This window comes from Lytechinus pictus, chromosome 2, assembly GCF_037042905.1.
Source record: "Lytechinus pictus isolate F3 Inbred chromosome 2, Lp3.0, whole genome shotgun sequence".
Classification (NCBI taxonomy): domain Eukaryota; kingdom Metazoa; phylum Echinodermata; class Echinoidea; order Temnopleuroida; family Toxopneustidae; genus Lytechinus; species Lytechinus pictus.
In genome coordinates, this window is record NC_087246.1 from 40,315,443 (window position 1) to 40,336,782 (window position 21,340).

The 21,340-nt window shown below is 35.5% G+C and overlaps 1 protein-coding gene across 1 annotated transcript in view; it reads right to left on the bottom strand.

The window, feature by feature from the left end:
- Nucleotides 1–21,340, bottom strand: part of LOC129254229 (phospholipid-transporting ATPase ABCA3-like) — a 90,171-nt gene that overhangs the window by 20,667 nt on the left and 48,164 nt on the right. The window contains exons 6-8 of the mRNA XM_054892679.2: nt 18,301–18,411; nt 13,752–13,895; nt 13,231–13,427 (exon numbers count right to left, since the gene is read on the bottom strand). Of these exons, the coding sequence (XP_054748654.2) occupies nt 13,231–13,427; nt 13,752–13,895; nt 18,301–18,411 (452 nt within the window). The remainder of the gene's footprint in view (nt 1–13,230; nt 13,428–13,751; nt 13,896–18,300; nt 18,412–21,340) is intronic.

Genomic DNA, 21,340 nt, shown 5'->3' on the forward strand with positions numbered 1-21,340 from the left:
ATCTGAACGCAAAAATGTCATAAATTACGGGCCAATAGAATTGATACCAATTGTTTAAAAGATTCTTGAGAAGATAATTCATAAACGTTTAAATGAGTTTTTTTTATCTAAGAAGAATATCTTGATTTCTCAACAGTGTAGATTTCGTAGAAACTTCTCCACATAAATGGGTGTTTTTAATTATCGAGTAATGTCATAAAAGCTATTGATGGAAACAAATATTGTCTGGGGATATTTTTAGATCTGTCGAAAATATTTGATACCACTGACAATGATATCCTTCTCAAGAAACTTGAACATTAAGGAATTTGTGGTGTAGCATTGTCATGGTCCCGAAGCTTTGTGTGACAGGACACAATGTAATGTGACAGATATAGATCCAAACATGCTACGATTAAGTATGGTGTACCACAAGGTATCTTGGTCCCCTGTTGTTTCTGATCCATATAAATGATATAATACACTCATAAACATTATTTTCATACTGCCTGTTTTCTGATGATACCAATCTGATGCTACATTTAGCTGATAAATCTATAGAAAATTTACTAGTTGCAAATCAAGAAAAATTAGGAAGCTGTATGTATGGTTTGATGGCAATAAGCTATATAAGCTTTGTCTGAAAATGTACCACTCAGTGAACTTTGTCATTCAATTGTGTATTGTGTATGTTCAAACTACAATCAATGCTTCAAGAGTATACATTAAAAAATAGTTCTTCAAAACTCACAAATACACAATTATTATACACATAAAAATTATCTTGTTAATCAGCCTTTTGTGAGAACACATGTCACCTCCTTTCATTTTAGTCAGGTCAATATATGCTGTGACCCCAAATAATTTGCAACAAGAAATTTTTCAACTGTTTCTGATACTATTCAACTTCAAGAATAACATTCTAAAAATCTACCAAAATCCGCATCTGAGAAAGTGGTTATTTTCAAGATAACGTCCAAGATGGCCACCATTCACTGAAAATGGACATAAAGTTCTACTCAGTCTCCAACCTAGAACCCTATTTCGGTGCATATTCCATGGGTGACCCGACAATTGCTCCGCCGACATCTGCTCCGCCGACGATTGCTACGCAAAATAAGACAATTGCTCCGCCGACAATTGCTCCGGACAATTGCTCCGCCGACAGTTGCTCCGTCGACACTTGCTCCGCCGATATGTGCTCCGTCGACACTTGCTCCGCCGATATTTGCTCCGCCGATATTTGCTCCGCCGACATGTGCTCCGCCGACATCTGCTCCGCCGACAATTGCTCCGCCGACAATTGCTCCGCCGATAATTGCTCCGCCGACATCTGCTCCGATTATACGACAATTGCTCCGCCGATATTTGCTCCGCCAAAAATTGCTCCGATTATACGACAATTGCTCCGCGACAATTGCTCCGCCGATATTTGCTCCGCCGAAAATTGCTCCGATTATACGACAATTGCTCCGCGACAATTGCTCCGCCGATATTTGCTCCGCCGACATCTGCTCCGATTATACGACAATTGCATGAACATCTTATTTCTCCAAGTTGGTCTAGGTTAAATGATAAGAAATTCATCCTGATACAAATTGTTTTGTCGTTGTTTTGTTCTTGTTATTCGTTAATGTTTTATTTATTTTATTCTCTCCCTATCATCGCAGCTTTCTGCTTAAAAAACAAAACAAATTGTTCTCCCTGCCGCTGCCACTTGACAAATTGTAACGGAGAAGGGGAATGACACACTCCCCATTGAAATTGTGAATCTGGATTTTTGTTTTAATATATTATATTATTATCATTGGTTTCACTCCGGTCTTGAGCGGGGAGAGAATTTGGGGGGGGGGGGGTGTTGGACACAATATCTCTTCTGCTTTCCAGCAAATTATACACCATACATTCGCGCGGGCTCTTTCTCGTTTTGTTCTTTCACGTTGTTTATTTTTATTGGTGACCGCTTGATTTATTGTATATATATCAGTATTATAATCATTAATATTTTTATCAATAATTTTTATTTACGTCTTCGGCCTTATCTACCCTTGCACTTTTTTCCTTCAATTTGTTTCAAACGAAAGTATGATCATCACTGGCGTACAGATGGGGGAGGGGTGTGCTAGGGGTCACGGATCCCCCCATTCTCCCTACCAATGAAAAAAAAAGAATAAAGGAAAGGAAAATAAATGTCATCCTTGTCTCGCCCCCTCCATTTTTTGTTGCTGGCTCATTACGCTACTGGTGAGTTACTATTAAACTAGACTTCGGTTGTATTTTTGTTCTATTCTGTGCAATAGCGACAATATAAATATATTATAATAAATGCATATACATGTATGTATGTATCTCTCTCATTACGTCTAAACAAATAATGTTATTTTTAAAAGACAATAATATATATACCAGCAATAATATAGTTACAAATTCATGAAACCCAATACGCATCTCACTGAATTTATAATGCGAGCACAAAGCACGAGCTGTTATTGACATGGAAAGGGGACATTTATACGCCTTTTTTAAAATTGTAAACATGAAGCATATCTCGGGGGGGGGGGGGGAGATATCTCGTAAAAGAAATGAGAGCACGATGCGTTAATTGAATAGTTTTGATATATTTACCAGAGTTACAATTCTATATATTTCTTTTTCTTTGTGTTATTTCTTTCGACAAACTGTAATTGAAGTATTGAAGAGTATATAGGCTGTTATGCCTGCTGATCATGATAGAATGTGGATTATTTAGCTGATTTATTAGATCTTAACATGTGTTCTTTAAATTTGGTAATTTGGGTACATGTTAAAAACACAGGCATTGTGCATTCAGATGCACATCGTGGAAATGAGATTCAGTATTCCTTGCAGCTAAGAAAGGTTTTGAAAATGACACTACTCTCAATTACATGTATACTGTGTCCATAGTTGCGAGTGTGTGAAAATGAAGGTGTTTGCAGTCATTAAAGTGTAGTTTTGGTTGGAAAACGTTAATAAAACTGTCGAGAACGTACAGTCTTCATGATTTCATTTATCTCATGTTCTGATCAGTAAATCAAATAAAAAAATGATAATGACAAGAACTTGTTAAGTTTATCCTTTTATTTCAATCCCATGAATAAACAGAAATCGCGATATTCAGAAATAATAAGTCATACACCTCCTTTTTTCCTCAAGCTCTCACTCACTCCCCCTCTTTCTCTCTCTCTCTTTCCCTCCATAACCCTTTTCACAATCATTTTTGTTTGATTTCCGCATAAGCAAAACGACGACGACAATGATAATGATGATGAAGATGCTGATGATAATAATGGTGGTACAATGATAATGATAATAAGTACATGAACACACGTTTTCTTCTCATATAGTTCATTTTTGGAAAATACATAGGCTGCCATATACACATGAAGGTATATCATTTATAGAAGAAAATCTTGTTTGATTGATTTTTTTTATTTTTTGAAACTACGTGTAAAATTATATCCCCCATCAACAACAAATTGTTACTTACATTATAACATCATAATGAATATAATTCGACTATTGGCGGACCATATTTAGATTTAGATTAAGATTTATTCATTTTCCGTTCACAAAGCACAACATAATCAAAGTAACAATACATAGTCAACTTTAAAGTACAATATCAATCGGAATAATGCATAGGAATTAGAACGTATAAACAATGAGAACTAATGCGAACTAAAGTAACCTTGACTAATAACTATATAAAACAGAACATATGGATTTTATTTTTGGATTATTTAAAAAAAATTAATTATCCTTTTTCTATCAGTGAAGAAAACAATCATGATCAACATAAAACAAAAAAGCAACTCACTATTATATACAATATTATCATAATCTAAAACCTACGGTGTGTATGACATGATGTGGATGTGGAGACCAGACTGAGAGCACTGTGTGTACGAGAGGATATGGAAACCAGAGTGGAGGGGTGTGCCGAGAAGGTGACACGACATGTAGCCTTTCACAAGTTGGTATTTTCTTGAATATTAATTTTTACTTACTGAATGTCTTGGTCATGTTTGTGTGGCACAAAATTTGCCGACAGTAAACATTTTGCGTGACTACAGTACAGGTTTTCGACAAAATAAGGTGGGGTAGACCGTTGAATTTCACCTGGAGCAAATGTCTCCACTTCGGAGCATATTTCGCCAGTCTGAGCGACTTTGACGCTAAGAATGGGGTATGTCTAATTTGTTTCTACTGTTATAACATGGAGCTATATGGTTATAATAATTACATGAAAACACGTTTTTTTTTCTTCATTTTAATCGCCAGGCACGTAATAAAACTTACACAAAAGCTCCCCCCCCCCACCATGAATAAGCATTAAGAATATCTCTCCCTCCTTTGTGCTTACCCCTTTTTTTCTATTTCTTTCTATATGCATGTATCAGGGGCCGCGGAGCCGGGGGGCTTTAGCCCCCCAATTTTCCAAAGCCGTGTACCAAAAAACGTAAGAATGACCATATGATTGTGATTTTTAGCATGGACAGCCCCCCCCCCCCCCACTTTTGACTCAGCCCTCACTTTGAAAACCGTCCCGCGGCCCCTGTGTATGACATGTAATATATCATGCAAGCATAGTTTAAGTTTACTTTGTAAATTCATTGTCGCATTATCGGAGCAATTTACGGCGGAGCAGATGTCGGCGGAGCAATTATCGGCGGAGCTATTGTCGTATAATCGGAGCAGATGTCGGCGGAGCAAATATCGGCGGAGCAATTGTCGCGGAGCAATTGTCGTATAATCGGAGCAATTTTCGGCGGAGCAAATATCGGCGGAGCAATTGTCGTATAATCGGAGCAGATGTCGGCGGAGCAATTATCGGCGGAGCAATTGTCGGCGGAGCAATTTTCGGCGGAGCAGATGTCGGCGGAGCAGATGTCGGCGGAGCAAATATCGGCGGAGCAATTTTCGGCGGAGCAGATGTCGGCGGAGCAGATGTCGGCGGAGCAAATATCGGCGGAGCACATATCGGCGGAGCAAGTGTCGACGGAGCAACTGTCGGCGGAGCAACTGTCCGGAGCAATTGTCGGCGGAGCAGTTGTCGTATTTTGCGTAGCAATTGTCGGCGGAGCAGATGTCGGCGGAGCAATTGTCATGGAACCATTCCATGGTCTAGGAGGTAAAAGGATTTGTTGATACAGGTTAGAGTGAATATAAGCACTAAAGGGTACCTGGAAAATCCAAGATGGAATCCAATATGGATGCTGTAGGCTAAAAATCCACAATTCATCTATTACTTACTTAAGTGGCTTTAACCCTTCCGGTGCGGCAGGCCCAAATATGGCCCATTCGCATGCTACTCGCTCAGACGGCAGGCCCATACATGTATATGGACCACAAAAGGAAAATTTATTCAGTGTAGTATTTCCCCATTATTTCGAATTGATTCGAGTTAAGTACTGGAATTCTTCCACAGATGACCAAATAATACTATTGTGCAAAAATATCACATGTTTAGGGACAGTGATTTTCCGTTTAAAAAAATTGCCATTTCCGTTTCAGAAAATCTCAAATTCCGTTTCAGCATGTCAGAAAACGGAAATTCCGTTTCCCCATAGACTTTGTACACACGGAAAAGTGACAATTCCGTTTACACATTGAATAGCAAAATCACAATACGTACACTCGCACTGGTCAAAATTTGTATCTGCTACTGTACCAACAACACAATAGAATCCGTTCTAATCGGATCTATGCGGGTGCATAAAATATTTTTACAAACCCATTTAGCATGCATTCATCCTCACCTTTCACATTATTAGCATTATTCCACGGTGAGATGATATTTCATCGATAATTTTGGGGGTTTTTGGACATCGTTATCATCAGTCAACGGCTTTTGCCAATCCGCCATCTTGGATTTTAAGACCACGATATCGTGCTGTTACATCTTCAAACGTAGAGGGCAGCAACACACGACCGTGTAGTTGAACGATATGTGTGCATGTGAAGCCCAACCCGGCCGGCCGGCCGCGCGGGTACGGGTACTGCGGGGTACAATCGAGTGTGCTGATGTCGAGTGCAGTCACGATGTGTGAATTGTCATGCTAGTAGCGAAGTGATATCGTGTTTTCTGGGGTTTTGTGGCCATTTAATATTCTCTATTTGTTGTGATTTTGGAGTAATTTCTGTTGCTATTCTGTGTATTTTGAGGGAAAATACATTTTCCGTGATTTTCCGTTTGAAATGCCACTTTCCGTTTCAAAAGGCCCTTTCCGTGAATTCCGTCCGTTTTCCGCGATCGCGGAAAATCACTGTCCCTACATGTTTCCCATTTGAAAATTCGGAGTAAAACCTCTTTCAAAAATCGGTGACTAAATTCTGTGTGTATTTTTTTCGTCGAAACTCGTGCACAGATATGCACATGTATGGGTGAAAAGCGGACACACATACCAGTGCGTGCGCCTGCACAAGCTAGTATCCCATAATTCTTTGCGTGTATCACGATAACACAACGCCAATATTTTGCGCGTCGCCAATCAAAGATATGGAGGCACAAGGTCACAAATTAGAACGAGAATAGAAGGGTGAGAAAGAACAACATAAGGATTTGGCAAAAAATAGGAAAATAAATAAAGGAGAAAGAAAAGGTAGGAAGAAGTGAAGGGATAAGGGATGACAGAATGGGGAAATAAAAAAAGAGAGGGAAAAGAAGTTGTAACAGATGAAAACAATAACAAGGCATAAGCGATTTTGTGTCTCGCCCACTTATGAAAATAACCAGAAATATCGTGATTTGCGAGGGCATGAAACAGAATTGTATAGAAACTTCATTGTGAAATGACTGGGATGGAATAACACTTGTCATAAGAGCCTTGCACGTAATCTTTAATGTTGACCTGAAAATTACTTTTGACCTTACCATGTGACCTCCAACTGCAGCATAACATGCAGGTCCCCCAAGTCCATCTACCATCCACGTTTGGTTGAAAGTGACTTACGGTTGCGGAGTTCGGTGTCATAAGAGAGTCTTGCATGTAAACTTTAACGTTGACCTGAAAATGACCTTTGACCTTATCATGTGACCTCCAACTGTATCGTAACATGCAGGTCCCCCAAGTCCATCTACCATCCAAGTTTGGTTGAAAAGCGACTTACTGTTGCGGAGTTAGGTGTCACTAGAGTATTGCATTTAACTTTAATGTTGACCTGAAAATGACCTTAAACCTTACCTTGTGACCTCTGACTGCAGCATAACATGCAGGTCCCCCAAGTCCATCCCCCATCCAAGTTTGGTTGAAAAGCGACTTACGGTTGCGGAATTAGGTGTCATAAGAGAGTCTTGCATGTAAACTTTAACGTTGACCTGAAAATGACCTTTGACCTTACCATGTGACCTCTGACTGCAGCATAACATGCAGGTCTCCCAAGTCCATCTACCATCCAAGTTTGGTTGAAAAGTGACTTACGGTTGTGGAGTTATGTGTCATTAGGTTTGTGACGGACGGACGACATTTGGATCCCTAAGTCTCGCCTTCACCTCTGGTGGGGAGACAAAAAGGGTGGTCAAGTAGGAGATCAACAAGAGGAAAAAGATAATGAAAAAAATAGAGGTAACGAAATGGAGAAAGAAACATAAGGAGTAGACAGCAAGATATTGGAAAGGGGGACAATATGCGAACAGAAATAAAAAAAAACAAGAAATAAAAGGTCAAAGAGTTAGGTGAAGGAAGAAAACGAGAGAGGAGATAGAAAAAGGCTTTTTCATAGGATACAACAATAATAATGGTGACGCATAACACTCCCCCTATATATGGAGGAGAAGTCAGAACGAGAATTAATTCAAGACAAGACGTAGAATAAGAATTCAAGACGAAGCAAGAAACTAGAAATTTGACGGACACAGATGCCCCCGCTTAACGCGATCAGAAATTAATTCAATATGATTAAACTTAATATCGTGCAGAAATCAATATAATTTAAACCTTTGAACCGACTCGCTTATTTAATGAGCTGTGAACTTTGATCTTTGACCTGCGGACTCCGAATTCGAACTTAGCCTGTATTTTGGTGTCATCTACCTACACATCAAAATTTTTTAAAATCCGTTAAATATTTTTTGAGTTATTGCACGGAAACCAACTCGCATATTTAATGAGCTGTAACCTTTGACCTGCGGACTCCGAATTCAAACTTAGCCTGTATTTTGGTTTCATCTACCTACACACCCAAAATTGTTAAAATCCATTAAATAATTTTCGAGTTATTGCGCCAAAACCAAGTGGGGGGACGGACGGACAGGGGCAACGCTTAATGCCCCCTCCGGGCGAATCCACACTAGAACTTCAAAAATATCATAAATTTCAACATGCTTTCAATAAGTCATAAGTAGTGTAATATTTTACTATGATACCTAAATTTTATGAAAATTATGAGTTTTAACCAAAAAGGAAGTCAGATATAGTTTTTTTGGGGGGAAACAATTGAATTTTCAATTTTCAATAATTTTGCTAAATAAATAATAGTCAAGTACAAACACTGCCTGAAACAATTATTGGCAAAGCACGAGAAGATTGAAAATATTGCGGGTCAATGGAATAATGTATCATTGATGGTTCCAAATAATATCTACAACATTTTCATGTTCCATAATTTGGCAATGTCCCGTACGACACATGAAAATGCAAAAGTTTTTCCTATAATTTTATTTTTGATGATGCAATTTCACAACATCAGTTTCTCTATCTTTGACCCATGGGTGATTGATTTATCCCGTAAGGATCTAATTACTGCCCTTCATTTTTCAATAATTGTCCTATTAATAGTTGTCCCGTACGACACACAATATATACTGCATTTAATTGCAGGATTTGGATTCAGAAACTATAAATAGTAGGCCTATTTTAATTTGAGTAATTGATTTGACATAAAGTGAACTGAAAAAGTACTTTTTTTATCTCCATAGAACATGAAATAGGTGATTCTAACCATTTTAATTGACTTCATGTAGGCGTATTCTTTTGTGAATCCCTTCAGCTAAACTGGTGATTTTCACTGGTCAGAGCAGGTTAATTTCTTTGTCATTGAGCATGAAAATAAAATCTTTATGATTGATTCACCCTATCTTGGAAGATGACTTCCTCTTGCATGCTAATGTAAAATTATTATAAGATGTAAAAAAAAATATTTACCTATCAATCATCTATTTGGACTTCCCTTAATGATCACTATTTTTTTTATATACAGTATTGAAACTCCTTACTTTTTTCAAGTTGTAAAAAAAATCTGGAAAATAAGACAAACCATATGGTTTCATGAAATGCAGAAAGGTTTGAAAAAGCAGAATTGCATTTTTTTTAGAAAGCAAATATTTAGTGGAATTTCAAGTGACAGTAGTGGCATATATCATGTATGTATAAATTTTATATGAAAAATCATAAAATTTTAGCCCCACAATTTACAAAAACAGCATTCATTCATTGTTTAAAAAGTGTATTGGAAATCATCAGTTAATTCACTAATATATAACTTCACACAAAACCTCAAGTTTTTCAGCTCGTAAAAATGTTGTGAACCATAGTACATTTCTCATCATGAAAAAAAAAGATAATATATTGCTCCCGATTGTATATATTGAGGTTACTTAATTATATTGTCCTGAATGACTACTTATTAAAAGGCTTTTCATTAAAAGGAAGAATTTAGGGGCAATGCTCCCCTTCCGATTGATAAAAAAGTTTATTGTTTTATTCAGGCTGTCCAGTACAACACGCAAGTGTCTGTTCAATACACAAGTGTCCCGTACGACACCCATGTGTCCCGTACGACACACAAGTGTCCCGTACGACACATTATTTTGTTTATGATATATTGACAGAAATATTCAGCCAAAAGCGGTTTCTAACATAATGAATGTCTTTAGTTTGATAGGATTATCATTATCATCAGCCAAATAAAGTGATCGAAGAAGTCAAAGAGACATAAAGTAAGAAAGTTTGGCTTCAATTTAGAGATGTCCCGTATGACACATTTTGAGTGTCCCGTACGCCACATTGTTCTCGAATATTGTAATTTGCTTTATTTATTCATGAATGTTTATTTTGCTCTCTTTCATAGATGTGTTTGTTCTTGGGTAATTGAATATCACTTTGAGTTTAGTTTCTATGAAAATTATCTGTCCAACTCACAGACTTTAGAGTACAAACTTGTGGTTTCTAAAAAAGCCACTTTTTCTGCGTCCGTACGACACATTACTATTTTAAATCTGTATTATACAGGATGTGAATTCAAGTCATGTTAAGTTTTGGTTTTCCTAACACTCTGGTAGTACTTGATGATCACCTTTAGTTACTGGAATATTTTTTGTTTTTCTTGTAAAAAAACTGTCAAATGTTCTCTAAATGTCCCGTACGACACGTATGGAATCGCCCCTCCGGACTTCGTCTGCGTCGGCATAAAAATTACAAGTCCAGCGCCGCACACAACATTACCAACGCAAGGTAATTTAGAAGAAAGAGAGGTACGGGGAGAGGCTCTATCGGACTCTCCAACCATACGAGCGACGTGTGAAGGCAAAACAAGCTCAAACGTAGAAGACCAAAAAGGGTCTTAAAAAACACGAAAACTCGGGGCTAGACTCAGATTGATGTAACAGCAAAAAGAGTCACATAAAACAAAAACACCAAGAAAAGAGTCTCCAAACATTAAAATTCTTATGTTGGAGAGAGACATAGCTTTGGACGTCTTGACTCGGTTAAGACACAAAGTGAAAGGACGTGACATGGCCATGATTGAGTAACTGGGCGTAGTGCTTGGGTGAGGGAGATGGGTCACCGCGCAAGGAATTTTTTTGTCTTATTGTCTTCGGTATAGCCATTCGAGTGGATGAATAGCATAGATAAAGGGATGTATCCCAGTTGTTTAAGTATAATAATTTTTGATCACCCACAAGCCTTGCTTTTAGTGGATCCCCTCATTTCCATTTACATGTATGCTCAATCTTATACTGTTTATTTTTACGAGATAAGAATGTTCATCTGTAAAATTGCAGTAAGTTTTTTACTTCTCAAAATTCATCCCAACTGAACCCAAGGAATCTAAAATTATATGTATAAAGTAAGTGTCCAGTTCACTTAATTCTTTCTATTGGGGCAAGAGAAAATTGCAGAAGCAAAGACAGCCTCCTTCATGATAACATCTGAGAGGTAACATGATGTGAAGGTTATTAGGGGTTTTCCAATAGGCTGCTTTCAAAATATCTTCAAGGGCAACCCCCTGGAACAGGGCCCAGGAGGAAGCTATGCCCCTAGTATCTTGTGCACGCACACTAGATGAAAGCAAGGTAGTCCCCTCATCAAGAAATTCTACTAGCTATATAAAATTAGTTAAAGACAAAAACATACACAAAAAAAAATTTAGGGCAAATTTCATATTCATATGCTTATTTGCATAATTGATTAATTAAACTAGCACATCAATGGATGTGGAGCTCATCCGGCATCTTGCAACGAAATATAACATAATTTATAATTTCAGCCCAGTTGACATTGTAGTGAATTATATTGTTGACATAAATTGAGGAAACAGAATTTGAAATTGATGAAGAAATGACAGAGAAGCATTTTTTGTGATTTATGAATAAATTTTGTATAAATTAGCATAATTTCTAAACTCTGTCTAGAACCTTGGTCAACCTCAGGTAGCTCTCAGATGGAACAAAAAAAATCAAAATCAGTCAACAAATAAATAAGCATTTTTTGGGTGAGTGTTGTACATGTAGAATATGCATAAAATAGCATGATTAATGAGTTTCAAAATTCTGTGTAGAAATTTTGTATCCCTACCTAGAGTTATATAAAGCAAACAAAATTGAAATTGATCAACAAATGAAGGGAAAAAAACATTTTTTGAGATTTATGAATAAATTTTGCATAAATTAGCATGAAACATTTTCTAGTCAAAATTTCAAAATTATGTGTGGATATTTGGTGACCCTCATATAGCTGTACCAGATGGATGAAAAAAAATCAAAATTTGTCAAAAATAAAGAAGATTCTTTTTTGTGATTTATTAATAAATTTTGCATAATTAGCAAAAATAATTTTGTCAAAATTTCAAAATTCTGTGTAATTTTCGTGAACCTCATGCAGCTCTAGCAGATGGAAGTAAAAAAAATCAAAATCGGTCAACAAATGAAGAAGCATTTTTTGTGATTTATTAATAAATTTTGCATAATTAGCAAAAATAATTTTCTTGTCAAAATTTCAAAATTCTGTGTAATTTTTGTGAACCTCATGCAGCTCTAGCAGATGGAAGTAAAAAAAATCAAAATCGGTCAACAAATAAAGAAGAAGAGGCATTTTCTGTCATTTATGAATTTCGCATAAATTAGCATAAATAATTTTCTACTTAAAATTTAAAAATTCTGTGTACAAGTTTGGTGAACATCATGAAGCTCTACCAGATGGAAGCAAAAAAAACAAAAAAATCTTACAACAAATGAAAAAGCATTTTTGAACTTTGAAAAATGTGCATAAATTAGCATAATTAATGAGTTTCAAAATTCTGTGTAGAAGTTTTGAATCGCCCACCTAATTAAAATCAGACTTGAAATGACGACATAGAAGCATTTTGAAATGTGGACAGACGACAGACGATGGACACCACGCCACGGCATAAGCTTATCCAGCCCTTTGGGCCGGATGAGCTAAAAATATAAACAATTTTTTAAAAAGTTTTACTATACAGTCTTGTAGTTTACATCCAACTCTAGGCGCGTGCAAATTTTCACGGTGATCACGAAATCAGCGGCGGAGATCTGAGGGGGGGGGGGTCAGATTGACCCCCCCCCCCCCCAGATATCCTGGTCTGAAATAGCCCAGTAAAGATAGGGTTAGGTTTCAGCAGCCATTTTAGAATCAATTTTTGGAAGCCATCTTGGATTTTTGTACATTCCAGACCACTGACTTTCCTTGTAACTTGGACCTAATGTAAGGGTACTTTTGGTCATATCATATATTAACCGGACTATATATCTTGCATAAAGAATGGAATAGTTTGCCTGTTGATATAAAAATTGGTACAACTCAACCCATGTTCAAAAAGTTATCTAACTTCCTTGAATGTTTATGATTATTTTCCTTCAAGATGTGTTTTAGTTCTTTCTTACATTTAAAAGTTGATGACCTACTCATCAATGGGAAGTATATGCATGTGTGTTACCCACATAGGAATAAAGATGGTGTGCCATGAAGCCTCCAAACTGAAGGACAAACTTACTCAGAAGATGATTTGTAGTCGAGGAAGAACATTGGGAGGTAGTTGAGGAACCAAAGGACCATCCCAAAGATAAGACCCAGTCGAGCACGAGAGAAGAAACATGAGATGAGAAAACTCCAAGCAATGGTTGCTATCATCCATAATACAAAGTAGATCAGGAGAATACCAATACCAGAGTTTGGGAAAATGTTGCCCACCTACAAAAGAATGCATTTAAGAGTCAAATGATATGTTATACTTATTGGGATAACTAAATATTATCAATGCTTGATGGTAATTATCTGTCCCGTACTATGATAATAAGCTTTCTTGTACCATTCTCATAATCCTCATCATTGTCATTTACATGTTAAGATCACATGGTACTATTTGTATAAGAGTAAGAAGACGCCCTGGTGTAGCGGTCCACTTGCATACCCCAATTAATTATATCAGGAGGAGAGCCCTGTGGTCACGGTGATTCAATTCGCTTTTCACCAAACAATTTCTTTTTTTAAGTAAAAGTTGCTCAGTATACTCACCACAACTATGGTAAGAATGAGGAGGGTTGGTATGAGAAGATAGACAAAATACTTGACAAACCAAGCAAGCCAATGCATCCAATTAGCTAAACCCATCATCTTCATACTCTCCTTTAGACGGCATTCTTTCTCAAACGTCAGCTCCTAAGATCAGAGAGAGGAACAGATGCAACAGTATTTCAGATATGCACTCTCCACCAACAATGTAAAATGATGACAGTGATGTTTGGATTTTTTAGTCAAAGATAGTGCAATTAATGTTAACAAATGATTTCTCATTTCAAATTTACATCAATGTAGATAAGACTGTAACATACAGTGTCTCCAAGAATTATTTGTACACTACATACTACGCCCGAGTCGAATTGATTTTAAAATTAGTGTTTGGTCGATGTCATCGAGCGCCAGTGCAGATTTTGCAAAATCGGTGCATCAAAAAAAAAAAGACAGTGTGAAGGAAAGAAATAAGGAGTTTTTGTTTGGTACACACAATCATCAAAATGAAAAATAATGTCTAAGTTAACTACTACATACTTAAATTATTTTCCCCAAAAAATTATAAAAATAAATAATAATAGCAATGTCTTGAGTGCACACACTGTCCAGAGACGCTAATGGCGCTAGTGCAACAGTTCCTTTATATATTAATGTCTTATACATTTTATAGTATAAACAACTACAAAATATATGTAAATGAAGTTGACAATGACATCTTTATACACTACAAGTACAGCCTTGCATCATCACCCACTAGAATTCCCAACTACATCCTGGTGGGGCCTGGTGTCCTCGTGCTTGCTGCTCCGTTCATGAAACCTATTTTATAATTATGATGCATAATCGCCATTAATTTGAAGTTTATTTTGATCTCAGTTCAAGTCTTGCTCATCTGTTCATGCTGAGATAATTTATGCACAATGGATTCATGAATGGAATTCATTGTCTTCGAGCGCGCATGCGCACTGTGCTTTAATCAAACCAGATCGAAATGGAAAATTATACCACGATCAATGTAAAATAAACCTTGATCTCATTAACAATATTTCTTACTATGACTATAGAACATTATTTAATCACAATATTCTAACAATAATTTGCACATAGAGCTTGATATGAAGCATTAATTTTATTCAGTTTCCATTTTAAATGATGGGCATCACAAATTTGTGAAAGAGTGATGACCTGCACTTGTCTCAAACAATTATACGTCAGGATTGATTCTAGAACATCGTCATTGTTGAAACAATTCTCATGATCGTAATATCACCATAGAATATCATGTTACATGACCAAGCAGAAAAATTACATTTGATATTTATTTCCATCAATTTGAAGCTCATTTGTGCCCAAGATCCATCCTTTAATCAATCTGTTAGCTAAAGGCTGGAAAATGCATACATGATTGAAGTCTCCAAAACACTGTGAACCCTAGTAAAGCCACTAAAACACAAGCTTCCGCATTTCATCACTTTGTTTATGCATCATGAATGTTCTTTCTTTATTATTCCTAATGATATATCCCTTATAAACAGGGTGCTTCATAACTTTTTTGAAGCACTTGCCCAGTCAGGCAAGTGAATTTCTAAATAGTTGGAAAATATTTGCCCCAAAATATATTTCACTTGCAATGTTTTATTGCTTCAAAAGAAAGTATTGCGGTTTTATATAGTACTGACTTTTTTCCTCTCTTTTTATCATGAACTGATGTACCTTGTAATATTGTATTTTTTTTAAAGGTGATTTATCTTGACTGCCATGACCGAAATTAGTGTCAATATGTCATTTGATTAATTTCCTCTCATATATTTTCTTGTACTTTTGTATGGCACAAAATAATCAAAGAAGGAAAAAAGAAAGAAAGAAAATGAAAAACAGAAAGAAAAGGAAAGGGAGGGTGAACAAAAATTGTTAGAAAACTAAAAAGGTTTTAGAAATGAGTAAAATTTCAAAGTGAAACATTGTCAAATTAGATGAATCATTGCGGCATACAGTACACGCACGCACCTTTAGCTAGCTTTCTTCCCACTACAACTTCACACCGATCATAAGACTCAAAACAAATTGAAACAATTAGATGTGAAAACTCAATAACTTGCTTCTACGATCACATCACCAAATTAGTAATCTGAGAATCCATATAATTACAAAAATTCATGCTGATTTTGTGGTAATTTTGGTGGAAAAATATTTTTCATTTGAGATTGTTACTCTGATTCGGAGTAGGCCTGTTTCGGGTACTCGTGTACATGGTAGCAAGTGTATAAAACTTGTGTGGGAGTTGTAAGCAAGTGAACAATTATTTAATTGAATGCAATTCTATTTCAATCCTCACAGCTTCACATTAATTCTAAGTTCTCAGACGCTGCACAAGTTTTAAGCACTAAAATTCCACTTTTATACCCACCCTTGAAGTTCTGTATTTGCGCAAGAAGCCACAGTGCTCACTCACGAATGAAATCTGTCTTGGGCCAGCATGGGGTGCGGGCAGCGTGCACGAAGTTTACATACGATGCAGTGACGTAATGCTTGATAAAAAAAGCCATGAGCTTTATGCCCTGCCTTCATAGTACTTAACTACTACATACTTGATTTCCATTTCCCCAAAATAAAACCCATTGTGTAATTATGATGCCTACCGTTAGATTAAAAGAGGGACCGAAATGCAAAATAAGAGTACCAAATTACATGTTATATCGCAAATTTTGAGAGTGCACTTATCTGACGTCATATCACGGTAGCAGGCGAAAGTAAGACGGAATGGATACCAATTTGCGTGATAATCTTGGGATAGTGCGTACGTAGGGAGATGCAGCGCGCGCAGGAAAAATTATGTACTTTTAATCAGTGTGCAAGTTAATCGTAACGTGCAAATCAAATGAATATATCCCAGTTATTGGCAGTAAATTGACCCGTTTTCAGTAGAAATGTTTATGAAAATCCATTCTGAAATTTTGACCTTGAATTTGAAAATACCCTTTACCGTGAATAAGACCACATATTATTATACAAAATATACGTATATGTAGATATTTCTACGTTCCACACTTATGTTTGTGCGCATCATGATCTGTCCATATTTTATGCGTATGCGCATTGACGTCATAATGGATAAACAGGTGATTAATCCGCCATAGGTATCAGATGATTTTGCACATGATCTGCATTCTAACTGCAGATAAGATGTCTTATCTCATAAAGCTAATTAGCTGAAAATAATTCATGGACCAATGGGGTCTAAAAATGCCAAATTCTCTTACAGGTACAATTCTTGAGAACTTCCATTTGGGTGAACTTCAAAGCTCAATAGCAAAAAATCTAGCACATGAACCCATATCACTTTTGGCATTTTTGAAAGATTCAGGTGCTAAAGTAACTCAGTGCAAAATTTTGTGAAAATGACATGGATTTCATTTTAACACTGGAACATCCTGAAATGAACAAGTGGAACGCCTCTGGCAGACTCATCTGCATTACGCAATTCAATATAGCAGCAGCGATGACTCAGAAAACTGAATGATGAATGGTTATTCGTTAAAACACCATTCATATGATAATGAAATAATAAGTTCATTGACCCTAAAAATGACCCTTGACTCAGATCATGTGACCTAAAACTCATACAAAATGATAAGTGATACTTGATTACCAATTAGTGTAAGTTATATGCAATGGATCCATTTACTCTCAAAGTTATAACATTTCAAGAATTTAACCTTGGTTAAGATTTTAATATTTCAATGTTGACAAGTTCACTGACCCTACATGACCTTTGACCTAAATCATGTGATCTGCAACTCGTGCAAGACAGAGATACTCAAATACCCTTTTACTTTTATCTAACTTTCATGATGTAGATCCATAAACTATCAGTTATGACATTTAAAAAAATACCCCAACATGGTCAAAGTCCGTTCACCGTCAATGACCTTTGACCGTGGTCATGTGACCCATATACTTTTTGAAGTTTATGATGAAACTTCAAAATCCTTGCCTTGGTTAAAATTCCCCCGCCGCCACTGCCATCGGAAAATCAGCGCCTATAGTATTGCTCTGCTATGCAGGTGAGCTGTGATTCATCCCAAATGATTATCTTGACTCAGCCAAGCTGTTCCATTTGACTTTAAAAGTCAAGAGGGTGGTTAATACCTCTTCTTAAAATAATTTTTTTCCTAATATTCACTCATATACATACATGATCTGTACTTTACCTTCCTTTTTCACGGAGTCATGGCAAGAAATGAAAGCCATTAACTATACAATGCGGTGTATAATTCTCCATTCTTCTCATGATATAAAATTATATTGATTTAATTATATTGATTATATTAATTTAAATTTGACATGCATGTTAATTTATATTTGAATTACTTATTGAATATGTATATCATTTATTCAATGTTGAATTTTGTTCATGCTTTTATTTAAATTGAATTAATTTATCTTGTACTTATTTGTATTATGTTAAAGAATGAAAAAATAAAATAAATTGAATTGAATTGAAGTGATATGCACAAAACAAGCAACGATCTTAACAACACTACAGACCTACCCTTGTTATAGACCCAGCACCATAGATAAAACTCAAAAACAGAAGAAGGGGCATCATGTTCTCAATTGTTACAATGAATGGATCATCAGTATATGATGGATAAGGAAATTGCTGCAGAGAAAGAGAAAATTGGAAGAAAAGTTAGTTGCACGAAAAAATGCGATTCCTCTAAATATCAAACCCAAATAAAAATTATAATATAATTATAATGATAATTGTATATAATATTGTGCAATTTCTAAATGGATATACTCAATTGTGCAGCAGGCCAACATGAAACCATATTAAGCAAAATAATGTATGATCAAGTCATAAATGAAGGAAAATAAGAGAAGCCTACTATGTCTACAAATTTCATTACAAAACAGCAACTTATTTTAAATTCTCCTGAAAAAGGGAGGTTTTCAGTTAAGTATTGAATAAGTTAACACATGATCCGAAGAAAGATTATTCCAGAGTTTTATAAATGAAATAAATACCAAAAGCAGTAATGTCAATGATAATAACACTAAAACTAACAGAAGACAACACTGATATAAAAAAAGCAAATTAAAGGAGATTTCGATTTCACCAAGTTCTCACCCAGAAAATTTCTGTTTTACCCTCACCAGAGTTTATTTCCATACTAATTCTAAAACTCAACAATTATGAACTATTAAAAAAAACAAGGTGATTCACGAACGAGTCTCGCCTGATTTCGCGATCAATAAAAGATACAATATGATCTTATGACCTTTGAGCTTATCATCCTCAAGAACACATGTGGTATTGTCCAAAGATCATTTGTACCAAGTATGAACACAATTGATGAAGATATAAAGAAAAAAGAGCAAGTTGAACAAAAACTTGAAAAAAGAATGAACATGACCTAATATCGTTTGACCTTTTAACCCCTAGACAACCTTTGACCCCATCATCCTCATGACTACACATGCATGTAGCATTCCCAAGGATCCATTGTACAAAGCGTACGTGAACATAACTAATGCAGATATAAAGAAATGAGAGCAATTTGAACAAAAACTTGACCATTAAACAACTAGATGACCTTTGACCCCTTCATCCTCAACAATACACATGTGGTATTACCCAATGATCATTTGTATAAAATGTGAACATAACTGATGCAGAAATAAAGAATTGAGAGCATTTTGAAAAAAAAAATACTTTTTGACACCTAGATGACATTTGACTCCATTATCGTTAAGAAGGCACATGTGGTATTACCTAAAGATCATTTGTATCGAGTATGAACACAATTAATGCAGATTTAACGAAATGAGAACAAGTTGCACAAAAACTTGAAACTAGCCCATCAATGATGTAGAGCTCATCGTCATCTCGCAACGCAATTTGATTCCATTTTTTTTATTTCAGCCCAGTTGACACTGTAGTGAATTATATTGTGATATAAATTGAGGAAACAGAATTGAAATTGATGAAGAAATGACAAAGAAGCATTTTTTGTGATTTATGAATAAATTTTGTATAAATTAGCATAAATTATTTTCTAGTCAAAATGTCTTAACTCTGTGTAGAACCTTGGTGAACCTCATGTTGCTCTCAAATGGAACAAAAAATAAATAAAAATCAGTCAACAAAATTAGTATTTTTTGTGAATTTTGAAAAATACGCATAAATTAGCATATTTAATGAGTTTCAAAATTCTGTGTTGAAATTTGTATCCCCACCTAGAGCTATCATATAGAGCAAAACAAAATTGGAATTGGTCAACAAATGAAGGAGAAAAGGCATTTTTCATGATTTATGAATAAATTTTGCATAAATTAGCATGAATGATTTTCTAGTCAAAATTTCAAAATTCTGGGTGGAAATTTAGTGACAATCATGCAGCCCTACCAGATGGAAGAAAAAAAGAATCAAAATGAAAGAAAAATAATTTTTGTGATTATGAATAAATTTTGCATAAATTAGCATAATTTTCTAGTAAAAATTTCGAAATTCTGTGAACGAGTTTGGTGAACCTCACGCAGCTCCACCAGATGGAAGAAAAAAATCAAAATCGGTCAACAAATAAAGAAGAGGCATTTTCTGTGATTTATAAATAAATTTTGCATAAATTAGCATAAGTAATTTTCTACTCAGAATTTCAAAATTCTGTGTACAAGTGTGGTGAACCTCATAAGGTTCTACCAGATGGAAGGAAAAAAATCAAAATAGGTCAACAAATAAAGAAGCATTCTATGTGAATTTTTAAAAATACGCATCAATTAATTCCACATAAATTAGCATAAATTTTTTTCTAGTCAAAGTTTCAAAATTCTGTGTAGAAGTTTGGTGAACCTCATGAAGCTGTACCAGTTGGAAGCAAAAAATCAAAATCAGTCAACAAATAAAGAAGCATTTATTGTGAATTTTGAAAAATGCGCATAAATGAGCATATTTAATGAGTTTCAAAATTCCGTTTTGAATCCCCACATAAAATTTTTTCTAGTCAAAGTTTCAAAATTCTGTGTAGAAGTTTGGTGAACCTCATGAAGCTGTACCAGTTGGAAGCAAAAAATCAAAATCAGTCAACAAATAAAGAAGCATTTATTGTGAATTTTGAAAAATGCGCATAAATGAGCATATTTAATGAGTTTCAAAATTCCGTTTTGAATCCCCACATAAAATTTTTTCTAGTCAAAGTTTCAAAATTCTGTGTAGAAGTTTGGTGAACCTCATGAAGCTGTACCAGTTGGAAGCAAAAAATCAAAATCAGTCAACAAATAAATAATAATAATAATAATATGATTAACATTTATATAGAAGAAGCATTTATTGTGAATTTTGAAAAATGCGCATAAATGAACATATTTAATGAGTTTCAAAATTCCGTTTTGAATCCCCACCTAGTGCTATCATATAAAGCAAACAGAATTGAAATCGGACTTGAAATGACGAAGAAGAAGCATTTTGAGATTGTGGACGGATGACAGACAATGGACGACAGCATAAGCTCATCTAAAAAGGATAGACATGATTTCATATATTTTGACCTTTTGAACATAATTAATGCAAAAAAAAAAAATGAGAGCAA